This window comes from Corapipo altera, unplaced genomic scaffold, assembly GCF_003945725.1.
Source record: "Corapipo altera isolate COAL_440 unplaced genomic scaffold, ASM394572v1 22b, whole genome shotgun sequence".
In the NCBI taxonomy this organism is placed as follows: domain Eukaryota; kingdom Metazoa; phylum Chordata; class Aves; order Passeriformes; family Pipridae; genus Corapipo; species Corapipo altera.
Genome location: NW_020884876.1, coordinates 20,637,433 through 20,652,602, shown reverse-complemented (window position 1 = coordinate 20,652,602; position 15,170 = coordinate 20,637,433). Strand labels below are relative to the sequence as shown.

Below are 15,170 nucleotides of genomic sequence, written 5' to 3'. Positions count from 1 at the left end.
TGTAACATAATCCCAAACCTTGCAGAGAATTCCAACACAGTTCTGCATCAACATTAGGTATTTCAAGACACTGTTGATGGGTCTCAGATATAAGGAATCAACTTTTCTTCTTAATATGTTAATAATAATTTATTTTCAGTTTGTCATCTTGTGGTAAGAAACACTGCCAAACAGGAGTTGACTGTTGTCTTCAAAGAGTTCTTGTCAGATCAAGCACTGAAACCTTGACCACTTCATAGAAATGTGCAGCACAGTATTTCAAAGAACCATCTTTGTTCTTATCTCACAGAGAGAGATTTAGAGTCAGTCAACAGCAACATTTTCATTTAAAAACAAACAAGAAAAAAATTATCAGGCCAGTCCACGAGTTTATTTGAACATAGCTAAAGTCCTTGAAGTCTCTCACAAGATGGCAGAGGATCTTTGCAAGGATATGAAGGGAGCTATAAAACCTCTACACAGTACTGGAATTCCCAGCAGCTACTCATATCGCTCACAAATGGTGGCAACATTTATACATAAAGAAACACTATTATAAAAAAAAATACATCTAAGACTATTACAACTGGTAGTTTAGGAAAAAAAATTCAACTAGGTTTATTTTCTTAATGTTTAACATAAATATAGTTGCAACTTGATCTTGAGTTGACAGTGATTGTCGCAGCCAAGGTAAGGATTGAACACTATCTATGCAAACAAAAACTCACTATACATTATACAAGTTATTTCTGCCATGAGGGATGCCTTCCCTCTCAAATCTTTGGCCTCCTATTACCAACCTCTCCCAAAAGCAGAAGCAATGTAGCATTGTTGCTCTCTATTCATTCAAGGCAGTGGGTTTCTTTGGAGGGGAAGATGCTGTGGGAACACCCAGTGAAAAATGGGGTTTATTCCAGAACTTAAACATGGAGAGTTATTTGCTACAAAGTGCTCTGACAAATGCTGTCTGAGCTCTTCAACTCCACTCTCCAAATAACACCCACCTCCAAATTTGCATTTTTGGAGCTGACAATCAGAGAAGCTGCCCAACTGCTCTCACTGGAAAGGCAGCTAATGACCATCGGAAGAGTGCACAGATGAGACCTGGAGGGCTTTGCTTCTTCCCTGCTGGTTTGGATTTTGTTTACACTTTACCACGGGTTGGCTACAAGCAGTAAGTATGCAATCTCTCTTGTGTGTGTGTGCTAGAAATGACATCTGTTCAGAATTTAAAACTCCCGGTATGACATGTAGACCTGAGATGACAATCTTATATGTTTCTCCCTGCACGGAAGCGGGAGGATGATTTTATTAAATGCAACTTGAATGAATAAGGAGCAGAAATCCCTAGTTTTTTTAATGTCAGGTTTGTTGCTTACCAGTTGATTTATCTGTATTTGTTTGATGGGGTTTTTCCGTGTATGAGATGTTAGATTATATCACTGCTACTATTTTGGTTTTTTTTTTAAGCTCGTGATGTTTGACCGCTGTCCACCACAGAAATGAATAGGGAAGGGGAAAAAAAATAATCATCTGGACTTGCAGAATGTGCGAACTGTTTCCACAGAGAGTGATTATTTTCCTGTCCAAATTATTAATCAGAATTTATTACTCTGTATGTGTATTCAAAATATCAGAAGTGGTATTTCCATGATAGAATAAACCCCATTAAAAAGTGTTTTGAAATTGCATTGGTATCCTTTTGCTCAAGGACTATACAATTTTAAAGCCAGTTAAAAATATATAGCTAAGCAGATCATAATTTCAGCAACTTCATGCACGACTAATCACAACCCAGGAAAATAAGAAAAATCTGCAGTAAGAAGCATCACAGAAAACTGCCACAGAAAACTGTCCCATGGTAAGCAACAAGTCTGAATGTTTCCAAATAAAAAAAATTTACATACAAAACCAAACATGCATATATAAAGTGTACATGTTCTGCACAAGCACTATTCCTAAAGGATTAAACTGCATAGGTAAAAATCAAAAACAATGTGCAACATTATTAAGCCCTTAAAGCACAATCCAAAAAAAAAACAGAAAGTAAAAATAAAAAACTTGTTCCCCCACAACAAAGCCAATTACATATCAGTGATTAAGATATTAATCAAGACAGAGGTTCTCCAATCAAATGTTGGAAGGACTGCTCTCAAATTTTGGCTTATCATTCATGCTTAGGGGACCTGAAATGTACGTTCATAATTGTAATTAGCTTAAACAGTTATGTTCATCACTAGCCAACTTTGATTTCTTTTACAAAGTGCTCTTTATGTAATAGAAGCTATATTCCTGGTAGAAAAACCATCAAATAGTTTAACACTTTGAACATCAAGACACATCAAAAAGAGCTAAAAAAAATGGGGAAGGGAGAAGGGGACAGAGTTGGCTGCTAGAACAAAAACAACTAATGCCAGTGACTCTATGAACATGCAACTTGTGTATTGCTAGCTCCAGTCTTGTTCCTAAAATTCAGTTTATAAAAGAACTGCATATGCTAATAGACTAGAAGCTTACACTCACTTTACAGGACAGAACCTCATACCACCTACCTGCCTTCTCTAATTAAGAGATCCAATAGTTAATGAGTTCACCATTACACACAAAGTTGTCAAAAATATTTTCAACTTAGAACAAAACAAAACAAAAAAGAAACCAATGCAAACACTAAAGGAAACCATGCTTAAAAAAAAATCTACAATATCTGTACATAAGCTGTGTAAGATCTTACAAAAGAAGATTCTCCAAACAACCGCTATTTCTATTCCTGCCCTTTTGCTGCCTTCTCAAGATAATACACATTAACTAGGTGCCGGTTGAGGTGCTTGCTGTATTCACCTTCTTTTTTAAATGAGCGGTCACAAAAAATGCACACATAGTTCTCCCTGGCCTCTGTGGTGTCTGGAGCTCCTTGTGATGTCTTTGGACTTGTTTCCTCTTGTACAGAGCGAGCACCATTTAACCCCGAGTCATCGCTTCCTTCTGATATGTTGTCACTTATGTCGCTGCCTTCATGGCTGTGGATCCCCTCATCCTCATCCATTTCCTGAGATTCATTCACTGCTGTGTTATCCCGAGATAAGGCCAGAGCTATTTTAGGGCTTTGTGTACACCCTTCTGGAGGCATGGGTGCTGGCACAGCATCTCCTGTTGGCTCTGTCGCTGGCAGGCACGTCTTGGTCAGGTCCATCAGGTCTGAGTTGCTCACAGGTTCTGCCACAAAGGTCTCCTCTGGCTCCTTCTCAGGTGCCAGATCTGGTACCACATCCATGAGCACGTCCAAGCTTTTTTCAGAAGACACTGCATGGGAAGATTCCTCAGAGCAAGTGTCTTCCCCTTTGTCAGCCTGTCTCTCCTCCTCTTTTGCACCAACAGTGTCTTCGTTCTCTCCTGCTGCAGTAGGCATTTCTTGGTCCTCTACCTCAACTTCTGTGTTTGCATCCTGAACTGGCAGACAAAGCTGCTCTGGATCTTGGATGCAGTCTCCTTTGGGATCAGTGCTCTCCCCCTTGAGAGCATGACCACCATTGTTGTTTAATGCCACTGTCTCAGTGGGATCTTGCTCCTTCTGGTTACTGCCCTCGGTGTCCGGCTTCACACATCCATCATCTTCTGTGATATGATGCTCATCCAGCATCTCCTTTTCCTCGATCTTTTCCTGGTTGAGTTTACTGCTTTTTTTACTGTGTTTAATTTTCAGAGCTTTCTTTTTTCTATTTTTCTTGAGGCAAAAAGTTTGCTTTTTAGGCTCCTCCTCTGGTACAACATCACTTTTTTGAGCTTCCTGGCAGTCTCTGGGTTTAGCTTCCACTTTCTTTTTCTTCTTTGTTACTAGTGAGGTATCATTTGCTGGCTCTTGCTTTGAGGAAGTTGCCTCAGTCTCTGCCTTTCTTTTGACCTTCTTTGTTTTACACGTTTTCTCAGTACTCTTCTCAGTTTTAATATCCATCTCCCTGTTTTCTGAAGCTGATTTCCGACTTCTGGTTGTCACCTGGCCTGCAGAAACATTGCTTGTTGATTTCTTTTCCTTTGCCAAATTATCTTTTTTCTCCACCTTCACAATTTTCTCAGTTTTCTTTGCAGCTGCATCCCCTTTTGTTGGTTCCTTCTCCACTTTGTCATTAACGCTCTCGGAAAAGTCAGCTTCACTCTTTTTAGTCCGTAGCTTCACCTTTGAAACATCCATGGTGATGTCAGCACAGTCGGGATGCCTGGATTTGATGTGGTACTGCAGGTTACATTTTTTAGACGCTGCATAATCACAAACAGGACAGAGGAACTGGCGCGGATTGACGTGGAGCTCAACGTGCTTTTTGAAATTGCTGCGGTCAGCCGTTTTGTAGTTACAGTGCGGGCAAATCAGAGGCTTTGGCCCATTGTGAACTTGCCTTGCATGACGAGTTACTTCATGCTGGTTTGAGGCCACATAGCTGCACTGATCACATTTGAATGGTTTCTCACCTAGGGAAGGAAGGACGGAAGGGAATGATGGTGATTATTAAGTATGGGGGTTGGGGAGTATTCACTTCCCACTAATACAGATAAAGAAATATGAAACTCAAAAAGGATTAAAAATAATTATCCATGCGCCTTTAAAATTAAGCAAAGTCAACATAAGAAATCCACAAGTCACAAACACATTCACAGGACACTAAGAACAAAATACAAGAAAAGAAAGAAGGGGTGAGGGTTGGGAGGAAGGGGATCCAAAACCAAACAAGCAATAACAACGTCACAGGTTCTGGCTAGGCATACATACCGGCAGAGATCTCTCTACAGTAATATTAGCAAATGGAATCCATACCCAACTGGTCCATTGAATGCATTGTAGAAAAATGGAAATGTAACATTTGATGAATAGCAGTTTCACACAAACGTTTCAAAAAAGTCCAACTTTACACAGATTTAGCATATTTCATGTTTGCATTGAAAAGGAAATGAGGGAAAAGAAGCTAGCAAAAACCTAAGCACATGAAAGGGGTGCCCAGATGATCTTTACCTCTGAAAAAGTTTAGTTCACTGTTTTGGTGTCTCAAACACATGATGTATTGGCTGCAGGCCACTCTTGGCAAGCCAACCAAATGCAGACCGAAGCCATCATCTTACTACTGAAATCTGCATTTACAGTTGTGCAACAACTCTTGTAGAAGCGTTCTGCTTAGTGCATGCTGCTGCAGCAGAAGTGGCTTTTCACTTACACATCAAAGCAAATAGTGAAAAACACTTCTAGTGCAACAACTCAAGTCCAGAAATAGTCTGAGAGCATGTGTGAATTCAACTGAGGAATTTGGGATGCTTCTGAGGTCTGAACCAGCATCTCAAAAAGTGACCCACAGAACTCATGCCTGCCACTTCTTCAATAAGCTGAAAAACCACTCCAGTCCCTTCTGCTCATGGTACAACAGTGCTTCTCCCACCCCTGCAACCTGCTGCCCTGGCACTGCCCATACTCAAGCTGGTCCTCCAGAGCATGACTGAGGAAACCAGACAGCCTGCAGTGAAGATATGGTGCCTGTTCATGCATTAACCACATAGTTGATCCACAACACCCTCAAAAACTCTAGAAAAGGCTGTGCTGCCTCCCTGGCAGGAAGAATGGGGTCATTTGTTTAAGAGTCCAGATCACTTCATGTCTGCCTGCAGCATCTCTTTATTATTTAAATAAGAGCCAGGTTGTTTCCCTCTCTCCCCCACTTTATGTCCTTCCTTTTTCCCCTCACTTTCTGGTGATATTTTCCACAAGCTTGATGTGCTTATTGCTCATCCTGCATCCAAGTATGGAGCCTTACCACCTACACTTCAAGGCACAATTCTGTGTTACATGCAGTGAGGACAAGAACAGCCAGTGTCTTATATACACACAAACAAGCTGTTCTAAGTACACAGAGTGCTCAGAGGTAGCTGCAACAAGGTAACTCAAAGACAGTGTGTGAAGACTTTGTCCATCACCTCTAAATCCAGGGGGTTTATTGCACAACTGAAAAGGACATGTACCAACATGGCTGAAAAACCAGCTGTGAATTAGGCTTTAAACCACTGTCATTTGCTGTCTGACGTAAGAAGAAAGCTATGGCACCAGTTGGCCTTAAAAGGTCAGCCTGTGAACTGCAGGAGTCCAGAAATTGCCACAGAAAAGCTTCAGCTGCCTGGGCAATGCAGCAAAACATGCAATAGAATTTAGAAGAGCTAATAATACAACATCCCTGATAGCAAAAGTCATGCCCTCCCTCCCAGACCTTTGAGGCAAGGGTCACAGGCAGATCCTACTCCTTATCTCCTTCAGATCTGAGACCTCCTTGCACAGAACAAGGGGAGAGTAATACATTCCTGAAATGGTTTTCAGGTTCGGTATTGACCAAACTGTTTACAAATTCCGTTTGGCTGAACCAGAGTTTCAGCCAAAAATGGTTTTCATTTCTGGAAGCAGAATACTGCATTCACAAAATTCTCAAACCAAAACACTGACATGTCATTTTAAAGTTGGCTATTTTTAATGGCTCCAAACCCCCCCCTCCACTACAGTTAAAATTGCCTGCGTCCTGCTTTCAATTAAAAGCCACATCTATTGAAATTGAAACAATTACTCTTCAGGAGATCTTCACTCCTGTTTGCTAGCATTAGGAATTCACCCAGGTCTGGTCAATTTACATTTCAGCAAACCAAAAGCACAGGCTGAGATCTACCTAAACTCCCCTGCAAGAGTGATAAAGAACAACTGTGCTTGTGTCTGTGGTGTTATAACTCACAAAAATGCTGCAAGAGAACTAGAACAGATGTTTGTAACACCACCAGTAATAGGAAATAAAGGCTAGTGAAAACTGCTAATTTGGCTTTTAGTGCCAAAAAATTGAGTCACTTGTGAACAACCTCTAAGTTTACTTTTTCTCCTCTGTATCTCCTTGACATAAGCAGACACTAATTTACATAACCTCAGAACCCCTGGATGAGATGAAATCCCAGACATCACAGAGAAGACTCTCAGCTATGATTTTCCCAGCTTCTGATTTGAACTCAGCTATGGCAGCAGAGAGAAGATAAGAATTTGTTCCTATATCATCACAATGCTGTATTTATTACTAGATTACTAGGACTACTAGAGCAGCCCTATGAACCTCAGAATACATCTTGGAAAGTAAAAGGGAAAGAAAAAGATATATTCCTGTTATCACTTTTATACTAATGACTTAGCATTTCCTTAGCAAGTAGAGACATTAAAAGAGGAGCTAAAACTCAGGCTGTTCTAAATGAGATGGCATCTCACACAGAACTGGGCAGCCTGCTCTAGGTGAACTGGGTGACCTCCAGAGGTCCTTTCCAACTTCAACCACGCTGTGATACTGTGAACCATCCCCTTTTCCTCAGTCCCGCTGCTGCCACGCCTTACCAACCTGAGTGGGTGCGCATGTGCCTGGTTAAATGGGTCTTCTGAGAGCTGGAGTACGGACACATAGCACACTGATAGGGTCGCTCTCCTGCAAAAACAAATGGCAAATTAGTTACTGAAACACAGCAGATTCCCAAATCTGGTTACCAACCCACACAGGTGAGGCTGTCACAGCCCCTCAAGCTGTGTTTGAGGGCACGTTATCTCTCACCAAAGGGAAACAGTGAGAATCACCTGCCCGAGCTGGACCAGCACAATGTGTCCTGCCCTATGCACGAGGATAATGAAAAGGCAGAATATGAGAGAGGCACATCCTAATGTCCACCTGGGGTCGACAGTGACCTCGGGCAAAAGGTGATGAGGACAGACACCTTTAAGAAGCCTTAAGCCACCAGATCTGACTTTCCTACAGCATTTTCTCCCAGCACTCAGAAGATGCACAAAAGATACAGATCCTGTAAGAAACCAGGTATGTTCTTGCTTCACATAACACCTTACCCGAAATCTCAGTGTTTAATTTGGATTAAGATGGGGCATAACCATCCGTTCAGCATGGATGTGCATTTCCCAGAACACGTGTGTAAATAGAGACAAGGTCTCTACTTTCAAAGTTTTACTGGCAGAGTGAAACTAGCTTGCACCATGGAAAACCATGTTGCCCTGCTCAGTGAAACTATGCTGCTAGCAAAAGCTACCAAAAGTGTAGCAGCAACATTTATTTTAAGACTTAAAACCATCTGCCTGAAGACTTATTGGTTTTGGAGAACTAATGGAAACTAACCTGTCATAAATTATATCTCCACAAGAGAGAATTAGTTTGTAATTGTAGCTAAAAATTATGTCAGTACAATGATACTTGAAAATCCTTTTCAAGTGAAGACAAGCTTCAAACAAAGGCAGATAGCTTTAGAATTAACATCTGTAGGCAGGTCCAGATAAGTAACAGGGCCATTTGCCTCAAACTACTAGTACAGCCCAGAGATCTAGGCGGCCTCATCTCTACCAGAAGTTGTAAAAACACTTTTCAGTCTCAGGTGGACACTCTCAACAAGAAGAGAGGAAGGAAGCTGAAAGGGGAAAAGGAAGTTACTTGGTTGTAATATTTATTCAAGTCATAGTCAGAATTACACTACACCATTTTGCTATATTTGCTACATATGAAGCATACAACCAAGGTGCTCTAGAAATCATGGAGACCTGGACATCAGCAAAAGCAAAAGCCCTGCACACAAACCACGTGTTCCACTTACAGAGCTATAGCTCTATCTGCAGCAGCAAAGACCTGCATCTGCCAGCATTCGATGTGAGGCTCCACTGCTGGCCTGTGCCAAACAGCAGTAGAAGAGGTCTTTGTAATGCAGATTAATCCCACATTTCTTCTCCCATCAAACATTTATCATTCTTGATTAAATCAGCAGTTTAAAGTTAAATTCACCCTAACAACAACAACTCCCCTCCCTTTCCAATTAAAACAAGGTAGGAGATTGGTGCAATACACACAATTAAGATTAAGTCATGTATAAGGGAGGGTTAGTCCTTTTGTTATAAAGAAATGGTTTTGTTTTTACGTGACTCCTTACAAATAGAAAGTATGAAGGCAAAGGTCCTGGAATATTCAGTCATATCTTCTTTCCATTACCTGAAATTTCACTTCTGTAAAGTTACCTACAACATTAGGAATGTGGAAAAGGCTTTTACTTCCATACCCTTTTTTACATAGGGCACAGCAACAAAACATACTACTTATGTACGATGAATGCAACTAATTTAAAATGTGTTATTCCCACTTGAGAATTAAATGCATGACTACATTGTAAAGGCTGTTTTATAAAATACAATTCCTCAAAGGATTTGTATTGTAATTTAACAAGCTCATTCATTACATGCAAACAAGCCACCAAAAAAACCTCTCCAGAAGACACTTACGGAATAAGCCCCAAACTAGCAAAAGCTTAAGCATGCACTTAACTTTATGCAAATGAACAGGCAGACTGACATCAGTGAACAAGTTTAAGACCATCTTGTTGAGGAAACTATCCAATCTCCATTCAGGAGACTCTCTGGCAGTCACACTCCCAAGGCCAGACTGCTGGGACTGAAGGCCCTTCACGGCAGGCAGATCCAGTGAGCCGACGGGTGTCCCGCTTGGCTCCCCACACACCCCACTCTCACAGTCAAACCAGGTTTCTTTACCAGTCAGACCCCAGGTTTCCCATAGGAGAGTCTCAGATGTCTCAGCAGTAACACAGCTACAGTCCAAGCTGATGCCTCCAAGAAGGACCCCCAACAATTGAATCTCTGGGCTTTTATACCCGCGTGCAAGTCTCACTTTTCCTCCCGGGTCTTCTGCTCCTGTTGAGTCCTTCCGCGCCCATCCACCTCAGTGGAATCACCCGTTTTCGTCTCCTTAGTTATCCAAAAGGTTGGCAGTTCATGGCTCCTGCTGTGTCTCTCAGTGTCTATTCACCTGACTGGCCTCACCAGTAAAGGGTTGGCTCTGTGGGCTCCCACCCTGAGCATAATCTGCATCTCAAACTGCAGCTTGCAAACCAAGCTACCTCCTCCAAATGTATTCCTCAAATGTATTCCTCAAATGTATTCCTCAAATGTATTCCTCAACGATCTCTTTATAAAGCCTTTTTTACAATGCCGTTAGAGCTTCTGTCTGCTTCAAACGAAACTGCTTCCATCAAACTTCCAACACAGTGGCAAGCAAGAAAGATCCCCTATGACAACCAAAATGTAAAAAACCTCACAACAACAACAACAAAAAAATACAAAACAGTCCAAAGCTAGATGCAGAACACTGTGACTGCCTGAAGCAGATGTCTTATTCACATAGAGCCCTGCAGATTACTTTCAATGAAGTTCTCTAGAAATTGCTTCTAACAAGTAAAACAGGAGAAAAAGGAAGAGAACAATGCTGCACTGTCTTGCACATAGTACAGCTCCAGGATCAGCAGCAGGTAAATCAAGTCAAAACTTGGTCTAAAAGGTCTCATAAGCACAAATGAGCCCAGGTAGGTCTGTCCCTGACACAAAGAGTCCTTTCTGCCCAAACAGCAGAGGGATTGCCCTGAACACTTCCACCACCCACTCCTGGGCAGCAGACAGGCTCTTCCAGATGTAGCTTTCCCAGGTGACAAGTTTATGACCATCTGCAGAGTCCTTGAAACACTCCTTTGCCCAAGGTCCCCCACATTTGTCAGCAGCCTGCCACACAAGCACTGTCACAAGCTGCAATATATCTTCCAGGACAGGGCGGATTCATGGACACCTGCTTTTCAACACGGATGCAAGGAACAGGCAAGCAGATAACCTCTGCCTGCCTTCCCGCAGTCCCCAAACATGCAGAGGATAGGTATTTTTCCCAACCACTGAAGGTACTAGCATACAGCCTCCTTCCCTGCTCCTGGCCATGTGCTCTGGCATTTCCACGTGTCCCTATTAAGTCGATTCAGTTCACTAACCAGCAGAAAACCAACCTGGGGAAGAGAAAGGGAGTATTGCTGCCATTTTAGTGAGCTGAATCAACCAGTCCCAGGACACGGGGAGGAAATCGAGACTGCCTTTCTCCAGCAGCAAAGGCAGAGCATTTGATCCTGTGAAACTCCACTCTATACAGTCAGTGTTTCAAAAAACTGTATGGCTCTAACACAGCAGAATCCAATTATCTGCAAGAAGGCATTCTCCCACACATAAAAAAAGTCTGGCAAAGCACAAAAAATAGGAGAGAAAGATAAGTGTTTATCCAAAATTATTTAACTTCTTAGCAATCAGGAAACCAAAGAAACAAGCAATTCCAACTCACTTAATATTCTGAACCCGTAAAAAAGGAAGAAAACTATGTATGTATCCCATTCATTTTTTCCCAGTAAATATTTTTCTTAAGTTTTAAATGAAAACTATAATCCAAAGCTATTTTAGTATCATTCAGTTTTTATTAAATTCAGTATTGTTATGTGAACAGTCTGTAAATACTTTTGCCTATAAAATATCTGTATGTGTTTTTTCAGGTTTTTTGGGGCAGGGATTGTTTGGGGCTTTTTTGTGCACTGTGGTTTTGTTTGTGTTTTTTAAGGCAACTTATTACACATTAATATCAGCAAAAACTTTTAGCTCGGTGTATAAATATACCTGCCATGAGCTTATCCATTCTTCTAATACTCTTCCTTTAGTTTTAACTCTCCCCCACAAAATCAATTTTACTGGGAACAGGACACATTGCTAAATCATTCTACTAACATATTTGAAAGCTTTTTATCAAGCGAGAACTGTCTGAAAGAGATTAACTATGTAGTTATGAAGTAGCAAAGAAACAGCTACCAGGGTAGCTCACTTCAGCTTAATTAATATAATAAAAAGACACAGCAAACCAAAGAATCAGAAACCTTGACTGCATTCCTGTTTTTAAAGGAGAAACAAGGAACTGGATTTTTTTAAAATTTTAATACAGTTCACTGGTAAATTGGTCAAATGCAGTGATAACAGAGTGCTTCCTCAGCAAACATGCTTTCATGTTCCTGTAAAACTCAACATGTTAGTTCCTGTAAAACTCAACAAATGATTTCAGAGATCAGAAAGGGGGACCTAATGTCATGTACAAACACAAGCAGGGATGAATTAAAAGTTGAGACAAATGTAAACCAGACAGAAACCCAGCATTGGTTCACACGTGGCCATGAGTTCCCCACATGATTCACTGAGTTTTTTTCCCTATTATTTTGCCATTTTTACCCAATCTCTTTCCTGTTACCTCCTACAATACACACAAAGAAAGTGAACTGGAGGGTAAACCACACCATTTTGCTAACGTCTCTCACCATAATCTTTGTTTACTTGTTTAGGAAAAAAATATTTATACAGGACTGATTTTTAAGCTGATGGTATCCTCTGAACAACATCACTCAATTATTGTTAAGAGAATAATATGTCTCAAAGTACAAAAAATGCCAGCAGACTCTTCCAGCCCCGACAAAGCAAATACTAAAGCGAGCTGAGGAACATAAACTTCTGCACACTTAAGCTCAAGCCCAGCCCCAAGGCCTCTGGAGTGCTCATCCCTTCCAGACAGCTGCAGACAACTAAACCGAAGCCTTCAAACCATTTATGTCACTCCTGTAACAAAACATGATTTTAAAGGAGAAATTCCCCAGTGTTTTGCTCAGCCAGCATAATCTACAATAAAGGGGATCCAAGTCAGGTCAGCATGCTGGAGGATGGCTAGCAAGTCTGCCTTCTCCTCAGAAAAGGCCTGACATGGTGGAAATAAAAGCTTCTAAGAAGCTGCAAGGAAGGTCTGAACTGCTTTCCCACTTCCACAAAAGGGATCAGGAAGCAAAGCATCTCATGGCCCAAAGAGGTGAGACAGCCATGATGTCCCCTCCTAGAAGGGAGTTTGGTTATGCCTCAGGACTCCCCATGTGAGAGGTCGGTGAGGCTCTCTGATGCAAAGCAAGGTATTTCCTAAGTCACCTGCGGTCCCAGCTCACAGGACAGCAGCAACAGTGAAGGTCTTCTGATTCCACTTGGTATAAACCAGAGAAAAAGGGGGCCTCACACTGTTCCTTCCGATTACAAATCGAGGTTAGGATAAGTCAGGAAATCAGGCCAAGGACTCCCTCCTAGGCTTCCTGTAGGGCAACAGAAGTATGTGTCTACTTCTGGCTACTGCAAGGATGCAGGCCCCAGAAAAAATGAAGCCCCTGTACATTAAAATGAATTAATTCACTACTCTTCTTCTGACTTTGTAGATGCTGGAGGGCTCCTCTGCATTTGAGTATCAGATCTTTCCTCTCTGTAATTACACCATAGTCAAGTTTCAGCTCAGTCTGAAAGCATCATTTTCAAAACTACCTATAGGATTTAGGCACCTTCTGTCAACCAGCTTGCTTTGGTTTTAGAGTACATCAGTTTTTGGTGTTGTAGACCGTGGCAATCATCACAGACACACTTTGTCATGCCCTCTTCAACAAATAGGTTCATAATTACTAAACAGGATGCTCTTTATCTCCTCTCGGGTACCTGACATTTCCTCAGTCTTCTAGGATTGCACACTGGAGCTCAAACCAAATTCCACAAGTCTATAAACTGCTAGCACCAAGAGAGAGTTTGTTCCATCAGGGTGGAACAAACTTTGCAAACAGAAGACTCTGCTTGCTTCATTCATCACAGACTTCTCAGCAGTCTTACTGCACTTCAATCAAAAAAAGATTAAAGACTTACCTGTGTGAGTCCGAATATGCTGAATATAATTGTTCTTCCTATCTGAAAAATAGGAGCACTCTGAGCAGGTATACACTTTCCTGGGAAAATGATTTCTAAGGTGTTTCTTCCAGTGATATTCACTGACAGTAGTGTAAGTGCATATGGTACACTTGTAGACTCTCTCATTCTCCCCTGCTTTGTTGTGGTGCTTCAAGTGAGCCAGATAGTGATCATATCTGTTAGTGTTATAGCCACAGCGATCACAACGGATTGGGCCCTTAGAGAAATCCACCTCTTCTGCAGTGCAAGAATCAGACTCTTTCACCTGTGCTTGCTTTTCTGCATTTTCTTCCACAAAGAATTTCTTAGCACTGTGAACCCTGATATGATGCACAAACTCCTCTTCAGATTCTGCCTCATACTGGCAAGGCTTACAACGGAATGGCTTGCTCTTCAAGCTCTTACACTTGTCCTCTGTGCTTTCTGGAGTACATGGTGCTTCCAATGACACATCTTTGTCCACACTGGGCGTCTTAGGAGGGGAACAAGCAGTTGGACCTTGGCTTTCCACACTAGGAACCTCAAGGGAGCTTAATTCCACACTTTCAGGTGCCTCACGGTCACTCTCCGCAGCCTGGGTATCCTCCATACCATCTGCATCACTATCTGAGAAGTTACCGTCCTCCACCGTTGTCAGTTCTGCCATCTGTCTCTCTTCTCCAACCAGGTAATCACAGCAGTTGCCATTAACTTCTCCTGTTAAGGCCACATTTGCCAACATAATAAGCTGAGGAGCTGCCAGCTCAGCTTTAGAAAGGTCCTGTAAGTCATACATGTCATTGGACAATGCCATGCCAATGCTAGTACTGCCAGGAAAGAGGCTGTTCCCACCAGACTGTCCCAGCACTTGAGTTGCCATGGTAGTAATTCTGTCGGAAAAGAAAAGAACACCTGTAAGCACCCGAGTGCAGAAAAGCCTCCTCTGCTATGTACTGTCCAAGTAGCCCTCCAGGGAACATCAGAACATTAGAGCTTTATGCTGAGGCGCTGGGGCAGCGGGAAGCAGAACCCGGGGTGAGGCTGCCACAGACCTCACTCGGCCTCAGGGAAGGTGGGGGGTCTCGTTCCTTGCCCGAAGAGGCTATTTGGCTCTTCCCTACGGGTGGTACAGGATCCCACTGTGTGGAGGACGGGTGGGGGGCGCTGACAGCGGGGACCCAGGGCCGAGGCCGGGCTCCGGGCCGGCGAATGGTCCCGGGCCGGGCCCCGCGGCTCTCCCCACGCCAGACGCGGGGGGCGGCGCAGAGCCCGCCGGTGAGTGCCGCGGCCGGGTCCCGCCGAGCGCCCCTGTCCGGCCGCCGCCCACCCGACGGGCCCACGGCCGCCAACAAAGGGGGACGGCCCGGCCCTGCCGCGACCTCCCCGCGGCCCGGTGCACATCCGCCGGGGGAGCCGGGCCGGGCCGTGCCCCGCCGCCCTCCCTCCCCCCCTGCCTGCCAGGCATGCGGCCATTTTCTGCCTGCCCACACAAAGCGCCCTCCCCGCGCCGCCCCCGGCCCGCCCGCCGCAGCCGCCGGGGGGGCCTGGCCGGGCACAGCCG

The 15,170-nt window shown here is 43.1% G+C and overlaps 1 protein-coding gene across 1 annotated transcript; it reads right to left on the bottom strand.

Moving 5' to 3' along the window:
* Positions 1-348: 348 nt before the first annotated feature.
* On the bottom strand, positions 349-14,489 carry REST (RE1 silencing transcription factor). The gene is made up of 3 exons (XM_027635864.1): positions 13,589-14,489; positions 7,368-7,451; positions 349-4,440 (listed from the first exon to the last, which is right to left on the bottom strand). Exons 1-3 carry the CDS (start codon positions 14,487-14,489, stop codon positions 2,741-2,743), a joined length of 2,685 nt encoding a protein of 894 aa, XP_027491665.1. The 3' UTR covers positions 349-2,740.
* Between the last annotated feature and the right edge of the window lie 681 nt (positions 14,490-15,170).